We start from the raw sequence: 16,549 nt of genomic DNA, 5'->3' as shown, positions 1-16,549 counted from the left end.
ATACACTTGTGGTCACACAATTAAGCCAATTTACCTATTTACAATGTTCGCAATATTTTTGAAGCTACAATTTTTTGTAAATTTTTTATAAAAATATGGTTCTTTGCATAACAAAAACCTTATGAATTAAGCTTTCCAACTTTGCACAAAGCTTAACAAATTAAAAAAAAAAATTATCAAAAATTTCAACTTTTTGGTGGAGTCTTTAAAAAATGTAATGAAAATTGCATTATTATTTTTCAAAATATTCTTGAAAGTCAATACACTTCTGCATTCGTTCGAACCAATTTTCAAAGCACTTTTGCCACTAAGAAATGGATACCTCCAGAACGTGCTGTTTAAAAGCTTCAACAGCTTTTTCAGGCGTTGAAAACCGTTGACCTCGCATTTTATTTTTAATGTTCGGGAACAAAAATAAATGACTAGTTGCCAAATCAAGACTATAATTCAATATTTTGAGTGCTCAAAAACATGCTTGTATGAGCCGATGCGTGAGAGCTCGCATTGCCTTGTTGAAGGATGGTTTGTCTTCCGTGGTTGGCTTTCCTTAATTATCCGAAAACTTCTGGTTGTGCACCGCGCACGATTGACTGTTTTAAGTTTCTCTAGTAGTACAATTGCGATATGACCCGATTTTCCGAAAAAACAGGCAACCATTTACTTTGAGGCTCGTCGCGAACAACTTTTGTTGGATTAAGCTCATCTTGGCACATGCATACTGCGGCAGACGTGCATTGCAACACTGCGACTGAATTTCTTCAACATTTCTTTACACAAATCGCCACGAATCCTTTTTTTTGTGCAATTTTCAATTTATGAAGTATTCAACGAGAACAAATTTTCATGTAATATTTAATGTATGCCCAAGGATGCCTCTATCTCGCGATATGTCACATGACGATCTTATGTTCTCAACTGGCGACAGTACCTTTTTGGCCGGCCTTCACGAAATTCATCTTACAAGGATCGACGGCCACGTTTGAACTCGGGACCAGCGTTTCACAGTGGCTAAGGCCAAAAGCCGAAGTAAGTTCATCCAATGCACTTCTGTCTCGATAATCCACGTCAAAAATCGTCATAAATCATCGCACAAAAATTTTCATTTTCGAGTTATTTCCATCTTTTTTGCCGAAATACATTTTTCGGCTCACTGAAATATGAAACAATAAAGGTCGTAAGTGAAAACGTTATATGTACATTTATGCTAGAAAATACCAGACTTTTCGATAAAAATAACGAATTACGGCTCATCACACATAGTGTTGCAAATGCGCAAGATATAAAAGGCAACCCTCATAAAGGGTTTTCCAATAAAAGTTGTTATTCCCGTAAAAGATCAATGATTTCGTTGCTTGTGTGGCAGGTAGCGCCGTCTTGTTGAAAATAAACGTTGTCCAGATCAATACCATTTAATTCCGGCCATAACAAATCGTTAATCATCTCTCGATAGCGTAATCCATTCACCGTAACTGTTGCTCCACCTTCATTTTCGAAAAAGTAAGGTCCAATGACTCCGTCTCCAATCACACGTTGAGGATAGAGAGGCTTTTCAACAATAACTCTACGATTTTCTGAGTCCCAGAACCAACAATTTTGCTTGTTGAAGAAGCCACCGAGGTGGAAATGGGCCTCATCACTCAAGATGATTTTTCGTTGGAATTTTGGATCATTTTTATGCATTTCAACGATCCAATCAGCAAAGGCACGACGTTGTTGATGATCGGCTTGAGTTCTTTTGTTAACTGGACTTTATAAGCCTTAAGACCCAAATCTTTATGCAAAATACAGTGTAAAGAAAGAAAGGAAATGAACGACGAGGAATGTACAAACCTGGGTTTTCTTCAAAACTTTCGGCTACAACAGCAATTTTTTCGGCTGTTCTTGAGCGACGTGCACGGGTATTATTCTTCACATCACTAACTTGTCCCAACAGCTCGAATTTTTTCACCAATTTCTGTATTGCAGTCCGACAAGATGCTTCACGATGACCCAAAAATGTTCGAGTTTTACAAACCCTCTCTGCCAAATTTTCACCATTTTTATAATGTATCGTTCCACTTTTATTAATGGCGAAATTTCTACTTGTCAGATATCAAAAAATTACAGCTTCAAAAGTGACCTAAAATGAAAATAACACCTGTTATTGGAAACCCCTTTATAAAGCACATGTTCGGAAGTCTTTTATGTGAACGCAAATGCTCAACATCTTGCAAAACAAATTTTCAAAAATTATTCAATTTTTGAGCGACTTCAAACTTACATTAATTATACTAAAACTGAATAGGCTATTCTCCATAAAGATTTTGATTCAAAAGTTAACAATTTTTTTAAATTTGTTTTTTTTTGTGCTTTGGAATTTTGATTTTCAAGGTTTTTATTCAGAAATGAACTATAATTTTATAAAAAAAATTTACGAAAAAAATTACCATGAAAAACAATGCAAATATTGTAAAACAGATAAAGTGACTTAATTATGTGAGCACAGGTGTAATATGTACATATGTCATCCGCTGACTATTCTCCTTATCATTCCATGCGTTTATGTTGTTTGCCTATGTTTTTTTTTCTCTTATTGTACATTTTTTTTCGCGTGCTTTGCTACTTATTTGTTTTTGATATTTAAACAATTCATAGACTAGTTTTCGTTTTTTTTTCGTTTTGCTTTTTTGTGTGATTGCGCACACACTCGTACACATGCAATTTGTTGGAATAATTGTGTTGTTCCATCATTGTCATTATTATTGTTATTGTTATGTATTATTGTTCCGTTGACTGTGTTATCTATGTGTTTGTGGTTGACTACATTACATACTGTTCGCAATTGACTGAAAATATTCTATGAAATAAAAAACTGTTCCCCAAGGCGAGTGAATTTGTGCGTGACTGCCATTCGATTGGCCATTGGTTCGATGACCGTTGCCAATACGAAGCATTAAATAAGAGAAAAATATTTTTTCTTCTCTTCTCTCCTTCTCTACGATATTTCTCCAGGTCTCTTTGTTTCTTGCTAGATATTATAAAGTCGCTACAAATAGATATAAGGAATTAATAAAAGCAATTTTAGAATAATTTGTTTTTGTTGATTTTATGCACGCGCGCACTAGTGTCCAAGGGTATCATAATTTTGAGAGAAGTCCATTTTATTATGTCTATCTGTCCGTCCTTGCGCACGTTACCATGAGCAAAAATAAATATATTTAAATGAAATGAAATGAACTGAAATGAAGCTTGGTATTGAAAATGGTCGTAATCGGTCAAAAACTATCGCTACGTAACGGTAAATAAAATTAACAGCCAGCCCAAATTAAGTTTTATTATTCGGTGGCCGCAGTTGCCGAATGGATTGGTGCATGAATACCAGTCGGGAGTGCGTAGACTCGAATCTCCGTGCATGAACATCAAAAAATATAAAATTTTTCTAATAGCGGTCGCCCATCGGCAGGCCTCCAAGTGTATTTCTGCCATGAAAAAGGACCTCATAAAAACCATTTGCCGTTCGGAGATGGCTTAAAACTGTAGATCCCTCCATTTTTTATTATTATTAATATTATTAGGGGCGCAACTAAGTTCTCACTGTTGTTTTTTTATGAAAATACAACTTTATTCTGAAAAAATGGTTTCCAACGAATCATTGAAAGTATTGCCCATAGCTGGCTACTACTTTTTCCCATCTTTCTAGTAGATTTCGCATACCCTCGCGATAAAACTGATCGTTTTTGTGGCTACCCACGGATCAAGCCATTTTTTGATGTCTTCATATGAATGGAACTGCTGGTCAGCTAAACCATGTGCCATCTATCGGAACAGGTGATAATCGAACGGCGCAATATCTGGAGAATATGGCGGATGGGGTACGATTTCCCATTTCAATGTTTCCAGGTAGATTTTAACGGGTTGGGCAACGTGAGGCCGATCGTTGTCATGCTGCAGAATCACTTTTTCATGCCTCTCCGCGCATTGCGGCCCCTTCTCGTGCAGTGCTCGGCTCAATCGCATCAATTGAAGTCGATACCGATCCCCAGTGATGGTTTCGCCATAACACCAACTTGGTTCCACCAAATACATAGCATAACCTTCGCAGCGTGAATATTCGGCCGAGGTGACGACGTAGAAGCATTTCCGGAAGGTCCCTATAGTTTTCTTTTCTTTGGTTTGCTGTAATGAATCCATTTTTCATCACCCGTCACGATGCGATGAAGAAAACCCTTCCTTTTTTGCCGCTGTAGCAGTTGTTTACAGGCGACAAAACGATGTTCAACATCCCCTGGTTTTAAGGAAGAACCCAAGTCCCCTATTTCTGAATCATTCCCAAAGCATGCAATCGCTTGGAAATGGATTGACGGGTAACTCGTAATACTGAAGCAAGCTCTTCTTACCTCCTTATCCTCATTGAGCAATGCCTCCAATTCCGCGTCTTCGAAGGTTTTTGTCGATCCTTCACGCGGACTGTCGACAGCATTAAAATCACCGTCTTTGAAGCGACGAAACCAATCACGGAACCAAACACCATTTCGTTGAAGAGCCATGATAACTGAGTTTTTGTAGGCTTAAATTTGAGATATGAACTTGAAGATCTTTGGTTTCGGTCGGATGGCGTGCTTCGTTACATAGGCTATACATTTGACGTCTGAGACATGTCATTCACTTATTTGTCCTAGAAATAAATGAATTCCTACGTAAAATGAACTGCTTTTACATACTACTTCAAGCAACCAAAAAAATATTTTATCAAATAAATCCATACTCAAGGGGTTAAGCAATCAAACTTTTGCGCACTAAGTTCGGTAATCGTAGCGTCAGCCCTCATCAGTTCATTTTTTGAGAGGTGTCGCAGATATTGCCAGTTGATTCAGAAACTATGCAGCCCTTTAAGGGGAGGGGTAGGGTCACAAAATCGAAATTTTTTTCTTCACTCATCTTATAGTAAATCATTTCAAGAATGTTGTGTCAAAATTTTAAGTGGATCGGAGCAGAACTCTCAAAGTTATAGCCTTTGTAGGCACTCTACCTCGAATGCGGAGCATCGATAGATGCTTGGCAATTCCCAAGGGCTCGGCTGTCGGCGTCATTTTTTCAAACGCGTTTTTCCCGAAACGACTTCTTAAAAGTCGGTGCCAATCACAACTCCGAAACTATTCAACCGATTCTTTTCACCCCACTGTTTTTTTTTTTTTTTAATTTTATTGTTTTAAGGTTGTTTTTCACTTACAAATATGGCGAAATTGTTCGCCAAAAATGCTCGTTTTACGTTTTTTTGCCACCAAAACTACAAAAATAAAAAAAATAAAAATTTTATTAATGGGGGGGGGGGGGGAGCATTACGTCATACTTTAACTGAAAAAGTCGACTTTTTTAGTTTCAGATGATTCTACGACGAATGCCGATTGGCACCTCTCGAAAAACATATCTCCAAAAAAACTCTGTCATGGGCTTATTTGTCAATATTTTATTATTAATATTTTTTAAAAACTTATTGAAAAGATGTACAATAACATGCAACTGATTTTATTAAAGTATCTTAAGCCATATTTCTGTAAAAAATTAAAAAAAAAAGTGTTTTTTTTAGCGCTAAACCCTACCACCCCCTTAAAGCAGTTAAAATAACTTCCCATCCGCTTGTGAGACAACAGTCAGAAACCGTCAACAAAATCTTGGGAAAAGCGATAGACAGGATGCGTTGCTACAAAGCCATCCGAGGTAGCCACATTGATGGCATAAAGTTTTGCATAAATATTGGGCATATTTGTTATTTCTAATCAAGTCAAAAGAAATTGAGTTTGTTTGCTCATTTTGTTTAATCTAAAAACACTTGTTTTGGCCCACCCTGTGTACTTGTTCTTTTCACTGCTCTCATTTTGTATGTACTACCACTCCTTGTTGCACAGGTACATAAAACAAACAACATTTTTTATATACATAAATATTATATCTTATCTCATTTACCATTTGCTACAATATTTACTATTTATTATTATTTTTCTTATTCTTTCTTCATGCAGATGGTTCACTATCAATAACATTTTTGTGATTGTGTGCAATAACTCGATTCCTATGCCGATCGCCACAACCACCAGCAAAGCGCACAGCAATCACTCTTAAAGCCTCTATATCCTCCTTTGTTTACGCTCTCTCTTTTACCCCGCTGAGCCATACGCTTTCGTTTCAACTGCACTTCGGCGCTATAAGGGAAGAAATATCAACCAATACCTATACTCTTTGAAGCACTGCCAATAGCTTGGGTCATCACACACACATCGCACACTACCGGTGGTTAACCACAATTTCAGGATGTTGTATGTGTTCAATGTCGACATTGGACGTATGATGTCCTTTGACATGACAGTGGCACTGTCTTCTGTCGAAAACCTTAAGGAGACCATCGAGCGCCTTCATGGCATACCGGCTGCAAATATTGTGCTATTGGTGAGCGGCGGTGAGATGCTGGCCCCATCTACACAGGTGTCTTACTATTCGGCTGGCACCGATACGAATCCCATCTATATGTTTATGACTGGGGAGCCACGTGCGCCACCGCCGTTGCAGCCAAATGAACCCGATCGAGATTTGAGTGAACAGGTGGAGCGATGCAAGCAAATGCCACCAATATATTCTTCGGTGGAGAAACGTGCTCAATTGGCACTGAAGATGTTCGAGTACGCCCGCGATGAGGAGCGCCTTTCTGAGCGACTGGTGCACGAGCAGCATCTACAACAGCAAGGTTGGCAGACTGTTGTAGCCAATATGGAGGATTTGATTGGGGAATTTAGGCAACGCTTTAAAAACTTTAGTTCGGCCTTCGAACGACATCTGGAAAATCGCGAAAATTATCTGGAGTTATTACATAACTTCAACGATGACTTGACCATGTTGGCACGCATTCCCATTTTACCTGGCTTAATGTCTTTGGCTGAGGAAGATTTCCATGGATTCGATGAATTTCTGGAGCCCGACGATGTATTTTCGCGGTCTCATTCAACACAAGAATCGGTGCTAGTGGCAGGTGGTATTCCTGCTCAACAAACGGTAAGCGGTGAACAGCCTGAGGAGACGGCTGAGCCAGATGGGGAGGATAATAACACCGCCGATGATAAAAATTCAACATCGCCCAACAAGAAACTGAAAATGGGTACAGATTCAGCTGAGGATCCAATGACAACGGCGGCGACGACCACTTCGATACCAACCGTTAATCATGAAAGTTCGTCTAACAGTTGCACGCGCCCCAAACTGAATCTCTTACAGTGGATTACATCCAAAGAGAATCAAAATCGGCTTATGACCATGTGTGAGGAATGTATCCAAGGTCTAGCAACTTTCGATAAGGATGTCTACGCCCAGCTCAGGAGTGAAGCTCAATATATCCTCAAACAGGCAGGGCAGCAAGATATTAGAGAGATTAAGGGTCTAGGTGATCGGCTCTGCAAACTGGAGGAGTTCCGGTTTAAAATCAAGCGCATGGGACAGGATCAAAAAGAGCTATCCACTGCGTTCCAACAAAATCAAAATCGAGCAAACAATTTGCGTGATGCATCTATATTACCGGACCTTTGCGCCTCGCATCAATCGCAATTGGCGGTAATGGTTGGAAACCATCAAAAAATTCGCGAATACAGACGCATCATTGCCAGAGCAAAGGACGAGCTAAGCTTAAATATTCACATGCGCTTAAATCGCATTGTGCACGTTGAGAACAGCATGAGTGAGTTCGATAATCGATTGTTGTTCTATTTGCGTTGCCTGCGTCGTGCCGAACGGCACATACAGATTATCGAACAGATACATCAAGCACCATGTATTTATGTGGCCGCCGTCACTGAGGTAAATGAACATGAAATAAATTTATGGTTGATAGAAGTGAACTAATTTTGAAAATTTCCAGGTGGTGCGCCGCAAAATCTTTTCCGGTGAGTTCCGTTTGTGGGCCTCGAAACTCGCTGAAGACTTCGATATCATTCACAACGAAGAGATCAAACGAAGACAGCAATTCAACGCTAATTTCGACGGACACTTTTTAAACATTCTATTCCCCGGCATGAACGATATGCCACCTACCTTTGCGAACGAAACTCCCTTACTTTTCGATGCGCGCTTGCCGAACATCACCAAGTCCGACATTGATGTTCTATCGTCCCACCTGCCAGATTTGGCTCCAGAAATCCAGTTACCCGACATGGGACCTGTGATAAATTTTTTCGTCTCACGTTCGGGCCCGCATCAGAAGGAGCGCATGGAAGAACTGCTGCGTTTGCAATTAGCTGCCGCTCTAGGCAGCTCAGCCTCGGTGGAGGAAGCAATGAGTACTGGCGAAAAGCCATTGCAACACCCAAGGCTCGGGGAGCTGCAAAAGGTCGGCGTTTGCTGTGAGGGATCCGAAACCGATACGGAGACCGAGTTCGAAAAGCTGCCAGTTATGGTAGATGAAGCAACACAATCAGCAACACCGATGTTGATCACGACAGCCACATCTACTACTATCGTGGAAACAGTTGCACGCAGCGCAGCAACTTCCACATTATTAATGCAGAGCGCTGAGACACTCACAGATGAAACGGAATCGTCCGCCCGTGCTGAGGTGGAACGTTTACGTAGCATTTTAAGCGCCATGTATAAGCTTTCGTCAGAATGCATACGATTAGCTCGTGCTGACTTGGAACAATGCCGCACCGGAACTGCGACATACCGCGAAGATCTCCAATCCGAATTACAAATGCTCCACGATCAGTGGAACTTAATTCGCATGCAAAGTGAGCAGCGCGAGCAACAACTGCTCCAAACGAAAACTATGCTAAGTGATACGGTGCAGCAGCATGACAATGAATTTGCCATTTTGCGTCACCAACTTTGCGACACAGAAGCTCTACACTCGCAGCTACAAGAATTGAAAGATCAACTTAGTGCAGCTCAAATGGAGCAGCAACGTGCGGTTGCTGCAGCACGAGAAGAACTCTTACACGAGCACAAATCGGAAATCGAATCACTGCGTTGCCGCTATAAACTCATGACTTCCATGGAGCTCTCGCCGTCCGAAACGAGTCTCGAAAAGATAGAGCGCCCGCCATCCAACATCGACCAGCACATGATCGACCACAGTGAACATGAAGCAATTGTATCCCAATTGCGTGCCACTTTTGAGAGTGAAAAAGAAAGGTCGATCGCCGCAGCAGTCGATATAGAACGCACCATTTGGCAAGCAAAACTCAATTTGAACTCAGAATCTGTGATGGGAAATGTAAACATATTGAAGGAGATGCTCGAAGAGAAAGATCGACAGCTAGATCTGGTGCGTAAGCAGAATCTCTTGCTTACTAAAGAGATCTATCAGTTGAAAACACGAATCGATGCACTCACCAATGAAGAGGGCAACAGTTGGCTAAAGGAGAAAATAGAATATTTGAATCGCGACAAAAATCGTCTGGAGGAAGAGCTTACCGTTGAAAAAGAGCGTTCGAAACGCTTAGAGATGGAGACCTCATACGCAGCTTTAAGGGCGTAAGTTTGAATTCACTTCGATAAACAGCTACAATTTACCCTTTTTAATTTCAATTGCTTTGCAGTTCAAGTTCTAGTCACAAGTATATGCTGTTGGACTCATGCAATAAGGGCGATATCGTGTTCGTCGTGTGGAGTGTGCGTCATAATCAGTACATGGTGGTGCAGGACTCACCAGTTTTATACTTTGTCCACGGGGACAGCCTGTCAGCAATGAATCTGCGTATGCCGCTCCCTGCACCGAGCGAAAGTACAACGTTGGAAAATATGCTCCTACCGGTGCCTTATTATGCTATCGGGCGTGTTGTCGATAGAGAGTACTGTCAGGCTAAGAAGGTTAGTAGATAATATTTTTTGTTTTCAACATCAGAGAGCTATTAATAATCCATCTTTATTTAATTCTAAAGAAAAAGGTCTAAACCGAACATTAATGCCCACACATTTCTTTTCTTCACCTTATTAGGATGAAAATCGCTATCGCGTCTCTAAGGGTACAAGATTCTATCGCATAAAACTAGCCCCATTGTCCAGCATGCAACATTTGATGCCTCGTCGAGAAAAAATTGAGTGTAGGTTTAAAAGACATCTAAATTGCGCATCACTTGCATTGCTAACATTCATATTTTTTTTTATTCAGCATCCTTTTGCGCGTCCACGTCCACGTCTATATCGCAATGTGATACAAGCACTGACAACGAGTCCACTGCATTGATGCCCACTGGCTGTAAGGCTCTTGTTGCCGTTAGTAGTTGTAATCCAGCTTCGCCAACACAGCGACTACAACAGTTTTTCCCGAACATCAGCGCTATTGAGGAGAGCATTATAACCACGACGGCAACAACATCAACAAACGATGTAGTTGATTTCACCACAGCACGCCCCACAACTGCTGGCAATTTAGGAACAGAGATCACCTCAATGCACACAGAGGATGATGATGATAATAATGCCGCTTCGACATCCTTGAGTGAACGTTGTCGCTACACTAGCATTAGTGTAGAGGAAGAGACGCCAACGACTATGATACCCACTCCTACTCAACAATTACTGCTACAGACTGTGATAACAGAGCAACCAACCGCATCGGGTAATCAGCATGCCATCCCCATAATAACGGGTCCCGACACTGAGGCTGGAGACATTAGCGGCTGTTCAGCGGATATGAAGAACACATCGTTTGCCACCACCTGCAGCGAAGATTCGGATGAGTATCGCTCTTTGGAACCCAAGGATGAGACGGAGTTCACCGTTTCGGAATAGTGATGCATTATTTCATTTCTTTATTAAATATTCTTTAACAAATAAGATCGGAACTAAAAAATACTACCTTGAGATACGCTTGAGGTGGCCAAAAATGAGTACGATTTAGTGTTCTCAATTTCTAGAAAGGAATAATTGTTGGGGAGATACTATATGAACCTAACCACATTAGGAACAATGCGTGAAAATCCGAAAATTAAACTCAATTAAATGCTGAGATGCAGTACTCGGAATAGACAGCCAAGTTGGCAGCTGTAGAATATCCACAAACAAAATCATGTTGATGTGGATCAATTAATTCTTTTATTGCAAATGATAATTTTTCTTTTACCATCTTTTCAAAAAGTTTTGATTAGTTAGCGTAGATATTGGCCTATAAATAAATATATAAAAAAAAATAAATAAAAAATTGGCAGGAACACTTCTGGTAGGTGTTTGGCCGAGCTCCTCCTATTTGTGTTGTGCGCTTTGAAATATCAATGGAGGGACCTACACTTTTATGCCGACTCCGAACGGCAGATGGTTTTTTATGAGGAGTTTTTTCATTGCAGAAATATATTCGGAGGTTTGCCATTACCTGGCGAGGGGCGACCGCTATTAGAAAACTTTTTCTATCATTTTGGTGTTTCATGCACAGAGATTCGAAGCTACGCACCGACCAATCGGCTTACGGCGGTTGTTTTTATTACCATACTTAAATATCAGGGTAAAAGACGTAAAAAAGATGAGAGCCCATCAAAGTCACTTTTCAGGTCTACTTACGGAAGTCGTTGCCACAGATACAAAAGCTGTAAAACTTTGATGCAGAATCAGTAACAAAATTGGATTTAAAGTAATCTGCAAAAAGATTTACTGAATCCGATATGCTAGCAGAAGATTTGTCGTTGAAACTCTTGCACATTGGGATATCGCAGCACGCTTGGACCGAAGGTAATTCCAAAAGGCTTTGGGCTTAGCCTTTAGCTCATCTGTAGTAGTCTAGCGTAAGTGCACTAGCCTGCCATCCCAGCGGCTATGGGTTCAAATGCCACGGGAAGCACGGTTCACGCATTTTTTCAAATTTACCTACTTTCCCTCTTTCTAATAATCTTCCATTCCAAAAACATTTTCAAAACTCACTTCTCAAACCCAAACTTATCCTTTCCATCTTTCTGGCAGAAAAATGTGAAACACAGATGTTGCGCCAATCAATAAGAAGGCGTTGTTCCTAAGCAACGGGAGGTGGGCATTCCCACTATTTAGGACTGGTAGTGACAGGCTAATCACCAACCCTGTCAGAAATCAAATTAGATTAACGAAACCAATGGAAGACTGAGTCATCGACGAGAGGAGTGAACAAGGAAAAAAAATAATCAAGTTACTAAACTCATTCATAAACTTTATGTACTGTACTTTATAAATGATGTTGTTGGTGGACTTGAGGAGTTTAAAATATTTGTTTCTGTTGTATGTCAACCTCTTCAGTTTTTAGTATGCCAACCATAAACTATGGAACCGCAAAGGGAGTAAAGCAAAAATACAGTCTAAAACTTAAAAAATATTGAGTAAAAAAGTTTCAAAGCATTCCGAGAAATTTTTTGAAGTGACAACTGTTTTTCAAGCAACTACTGAGAAAATTGAGTTTAAGGCGTCTCGAAAATTAAATGAGCGAGGACTATTATTACAGATTGGGCTGATGAGCTGGCTAAGCAGAGGACCCCAAAGATGGTTTCATTGCAAAATGATAGGATTGAGGTTCCCTTGAGAACCAGTGGTCTGTTCCTGGAAAGATGGACCGCGTGTCAGCTCAGCGAGCGCTGTGCTAGTGAGTATGCTTGCAAAGTCGCGAAATCGTTCTGGCCACGAGCGGATCGGAGGCGCTCGAGGGAACTTCTAAGGCTAAAAAAGCCGCAGCTCTCCAAGTTGGAATCCTTATCGCACATTGTCCATTAGGTCTTCATGCGGTGAGACTTGGGGTTGCTTCAAGCCCTTTCTGAAGAAGCTGTCTAAAATACGAGGTGGAATCATCTCAGCACCTTCTCATCTCTCCTGTTCTGGTCGGGCAAAAATTTAGACATCTGGGCTCTCACGTTTTCGCTACACCTGCGGATATTGCGGGTTCAAATATTACACACCTGGTGAAATTCATCAGTAGTTTGAAGCGATTCATTCGAACGTAATTAGCCAGTGTCATTAGCGCCAGCCTCTAATGCAAAGTTCCTACTACCTTTTTTTACCTGACTGATTCTTTTCCTTCTCTCCTTTCTTCCTCCTAAAAAAACGATATCCTTTAATGCGCAAATAATGTAGGCAAACTGAGTGCCCCTATTCAAGTGAACCAATGAATCAAGCAAAATATTATTGTGCAACTGCTGGAGTTTTACTGCTGCCAAATACCGTTAATGTTTTGCTGCATGTTTATTTTCGAGGCTTTACTTGAATTATCAGAAAGCCTTAGATTACTAGATCAAATATGGTTGGCTTAGTAACCATTATCCATAATCAAGTGAACCGGTGACTGTATGTTTATACTATTAGAATTCGTAAGATAATTAAATTTGGACTGCTTGCTGTGATCCGCTCTGATCCTTTGGAAAAAAGCGAAATGGCCTGGCATTAAATACCTGGTGGTCATATATTAGGATCCAAAAGTTTGGTATATAAGGAAGTTGGAACGTAAAGTTTAAAATTTATGCGCTGCATATCCTCAAGAAAAGGTTATACATACTGTGCCTCTTCCTGAAGGAAATAATTAACAATAATTTGTGTTTTCCCATTCTAACAAATGATCAAGTTTTGGTGTTCAAAATAACATTTCATTTTGAGGGGCAGTTGCAAGTTCTTACTGGAAAAATTTTTACTTATAAGAACTTGCAAATGAGAAAAACAGCTGATGGCAAAGTAAAAATAATTACGAATTAAAATTTGCGATTTGAGTCAAAGTTATATATATTATTTAAATAAAAATCCTGATTAAAATGAAGAATGTAAGTAAATAAAATTTAAAAAGTTTATTTGAAGTCATATATTAAATAGGAATAGGCGTTGCTGCAACTTCCGAAATACAAATCGAAAGCATTGAAGGTATCTCTCGTGTTTTATGCTTACACTTCTTGGTTATTAACTAATTTAGCAATATGTATATACAGTGGTGGTCACGATTTTAGCACACTATACACAACCTTGACACTGTCCCACTTTCCTCTTTGCTTTTCGACAATTCACTACGAATATTTTTCTCTGGGTGTTGTTTACAATTAAAATAACAAGAACCGTTATAATCCGTAGCATTTGTTTTGCAATTTTTTTCTTAAAATTCAGTTGAGTGCAAGAGCTGCTTGTTTGAGCTGGACACGAAGTTAGCACATATCAATAAATAATTCCTCCCACTAAATTTTTTCTAAGTATTTGAACTTTATGGTAAGTTTTTATATTTTAGCTATTATGTTGATTGTAATTAATGTGAAAAAAAAATATGTTAGACATGGCGAAAGGTTCTTGGTGCTCCGAAGCGCAGCGGGAAGTAATTCAACGTATGAACTCTTCTGGGAGCTCTGTGTCTGAGATATCCCGACTTCTAAGGTGTTCACGCAAAATGATTTATAATGCTCTTGCTCATATTAAGCGCCATAAGACATTTAAGAAGGTAAAACAACGCCCACGACGCCGAAGGACAACAGCTAGGGAGGATTTACTAATATGCAAAGCCTCGCGAACAGACCCTTTTAAGAGTTCTAATGCCATAAAGTCGCAAGTTTTATCGGAATATGGAATAAATGTTTCTTCCAAAACCATTAGAAGGCGTTTAAATGAAAACGGGTTGCATGGGTGCATAGCTCAACACAAACCTTTGGTGTCAAAAAAAAATTTGGAAGCCAGGCTGAACTTTGCAAGGGAACATATCCATAAACCAATAAATTTCTGGAAAAATATTTTATGGAGCGATAAATTGAAGTTCTGTCGTCTCGGATCTGACGGGAAACAATATGTTTGGAGACCGCAAAATAAGGAACATGATCCTCGCTACACATTAAAAACAGTGAAGCATGGTGGTGGAAGCGTCATGGTTTGGGCATCATTTTCCGGGCGAGATGTTGGACCCATACACAAAATAGATTCGCGTATGGATCAATATGTTTACAAAAACATACTAACTGATGTCATGATTCCTTATGCGGAGGAAAATATGCCCTTAATATGACGCTTCATGCATGACAATGATCCTAAGCACACTTCACGATTGGTGAAGAGTTGCTTGGAGGATCACAAAATTAGTGTTTTGAAGTGGCCAGCTCAATCACCGGATCTCAATCCGATTGAGAATTTATGGAATGATGTCGAGAAGCATATTCGAGCCGTGAAACCGAGGAATTTGAACGATTTGTGGTCGGAGATTAAGACTGCTTGGTATGGAATACCCCAGACGAGATGTGCTGCCCTAGTAGAAAGTCTACCACGCCGATGCGATGCTGTTCTCAAGAGTGGTGGATATCCAACTAAATATTAAGTTTTTCTATCACTAATGTGTTGTTCTTTGAAAATAAATGAGAAATATCCATCTGTGTGCTAAATTCGTGTCCTCCATTATTATAGGGTGCTTGTATTTAATATAAACCAGTTTTAATAAGTAAGGAGAAAAAAACAAGGTTCTGATTATAAGGTCTCTCTTTCTCCTTTCTACAAAGACCCGCCAGGAATAAATATTGCCGCTAGATTATTTGAATATAAGCAATAAACGCAAAATGAATGTTTCTGCATTATAGTGTGCTAAAATCGTGACCACCACTGTACATATACAAAACACATGTAACATAAATGCATCGACGGAAGCAAGGAAAAAATGAAGAAAGCTGTGATTGCCACAACAATGCAACTGCTAATGCAATATTTTTCATCTAACAACGATGATGAAATGGAACAAATTATTGTAGCCTAATAAGGTAGCTCAACTGATTTTTTTTTTTTTACTTTTTGTGATTTTCCCCGTTAACAATTTAATCAGCTGTTCGGAAAATTTGCAAAATTTTTCCTGGTTTGCCGTTATGTTTTTTTTTTTCTCTATGAGAGCGAATTCTCAGAAATTAAGTTACTCGCACCTACTCAACGGTTATTGCTACAGACTGTGATAACGGGTATGTTCAACAATGCATTATAATGCGCAACATACCATTTCAGAGTGAGCAGTGCGTTCAAAAATGCAAATATGGCAGTACTGCAAATGCAACGCGTTCTCAAACGTCATTTTTGTATCAAAAGTCGTGCATTATTTGCAGCTTTTAATACAAAATTTGATGAAAAATACGATACTTAAACTTTATTTTATTATATTGTACTTTTCTTGGTTTTAGTGATTACTTTAGTACATCGGAGATAAAATTACTGCTCAGAGTCCGACTGAGCATGGAGAACGAGTTCACGTCGGGAAGGAGGAAAAAGAGCGTGCTCTGGGCTAAGGTCGTAGATGAAGTAAAAAAAGTTAATAAAGATTTAAAAATAGGTAGAAACATCGCCCAGCGAAAATTTTCTAATTTACTCATCACATATAAGCGAATAAAAAAAAGAAACAATACATCCGGTAGAGAATCAACATCACGGCTTCAAAAAAATACTTATTTTTGGGTATTTTCCATTTTTATATTAAACTTTTGACAAGATATGTCCTTCTTTTAAGCTTTACACGGTTTTTTTTTTTCTTAAATTTAATAAAAGACTGTCGGTTTTTCCTCACATACATCGTCCATGACCAAACTTAGTAACAATTCCATTTTACTGCACAGCGCGTTCATAAATGCAACAAATCTATCAGTTGCATGAATTGTCA

At 39.4% G+C, this 16,549-nt stretch overlaps 1 protein-coding gene across 3 annotated transcripts in view; it reads left to right on the top strand.

The window, feature by feature from the left end:
• Positions 1 to 10,848, top strand: part of LOC128864836 (RB1-inducible coiled-coil protein 1) — a 37,409-nt gene extending 26,561 nt beyond the window's left edge. For all 3 annotated transcript variants that reach the window (XM_054104596.1, XM_054104610.1, XM_054104604.1), the window contains 5 exons: positions 6,000 to 7,818; positions 7,880 to 9,489; positions 9,555 to 9,825; positions 9,953 to 10,058; positions 10,127 to 10,848. In XM_054104596.1, the coding sequence (XP_053960571.1) occupies positions 6,289 to 7,818; positions 7,880 to 9,489; positions 9,555 to 9,825; positions 9,953 to 10,058; positions 10,127 to 10,749 (4,140 nt within the window). In that variant the 5' untranslated portion in view covers positions 6,000 to 6,288 and the 3' untranslated portion in view covers positions 10,750 to 10,848. The remainder of the gene's footprint in view (positions 1 to 5,999; positions 7,819 to 7,879; positions 9,490 to 9,554; positions 9,826 to 9,952; positions 10,059 to 10,126) is intronic.
• Positions 10,849 to 16,549: the final 5,701 nt, after the last annotated feature.

The sequence above is a fragment of the Anastrepha ludens genome, chromosome 2 (genome assembly GCF_028408465.1).
Source record: "Anastrepha ludens isolate Willacy chromosome 2, idAnaLude1.1, whole genome shotgun sequence".
Lineage (NCBI taxonomy): Eukaryota > Metazoa > Arthropoda > Insecta > Diptera > Tephritidae > Anastrepha > Anastrepha ludens.
This window is presented reverse-complemented; position numbering and strand designations above follow the sequence as displayed.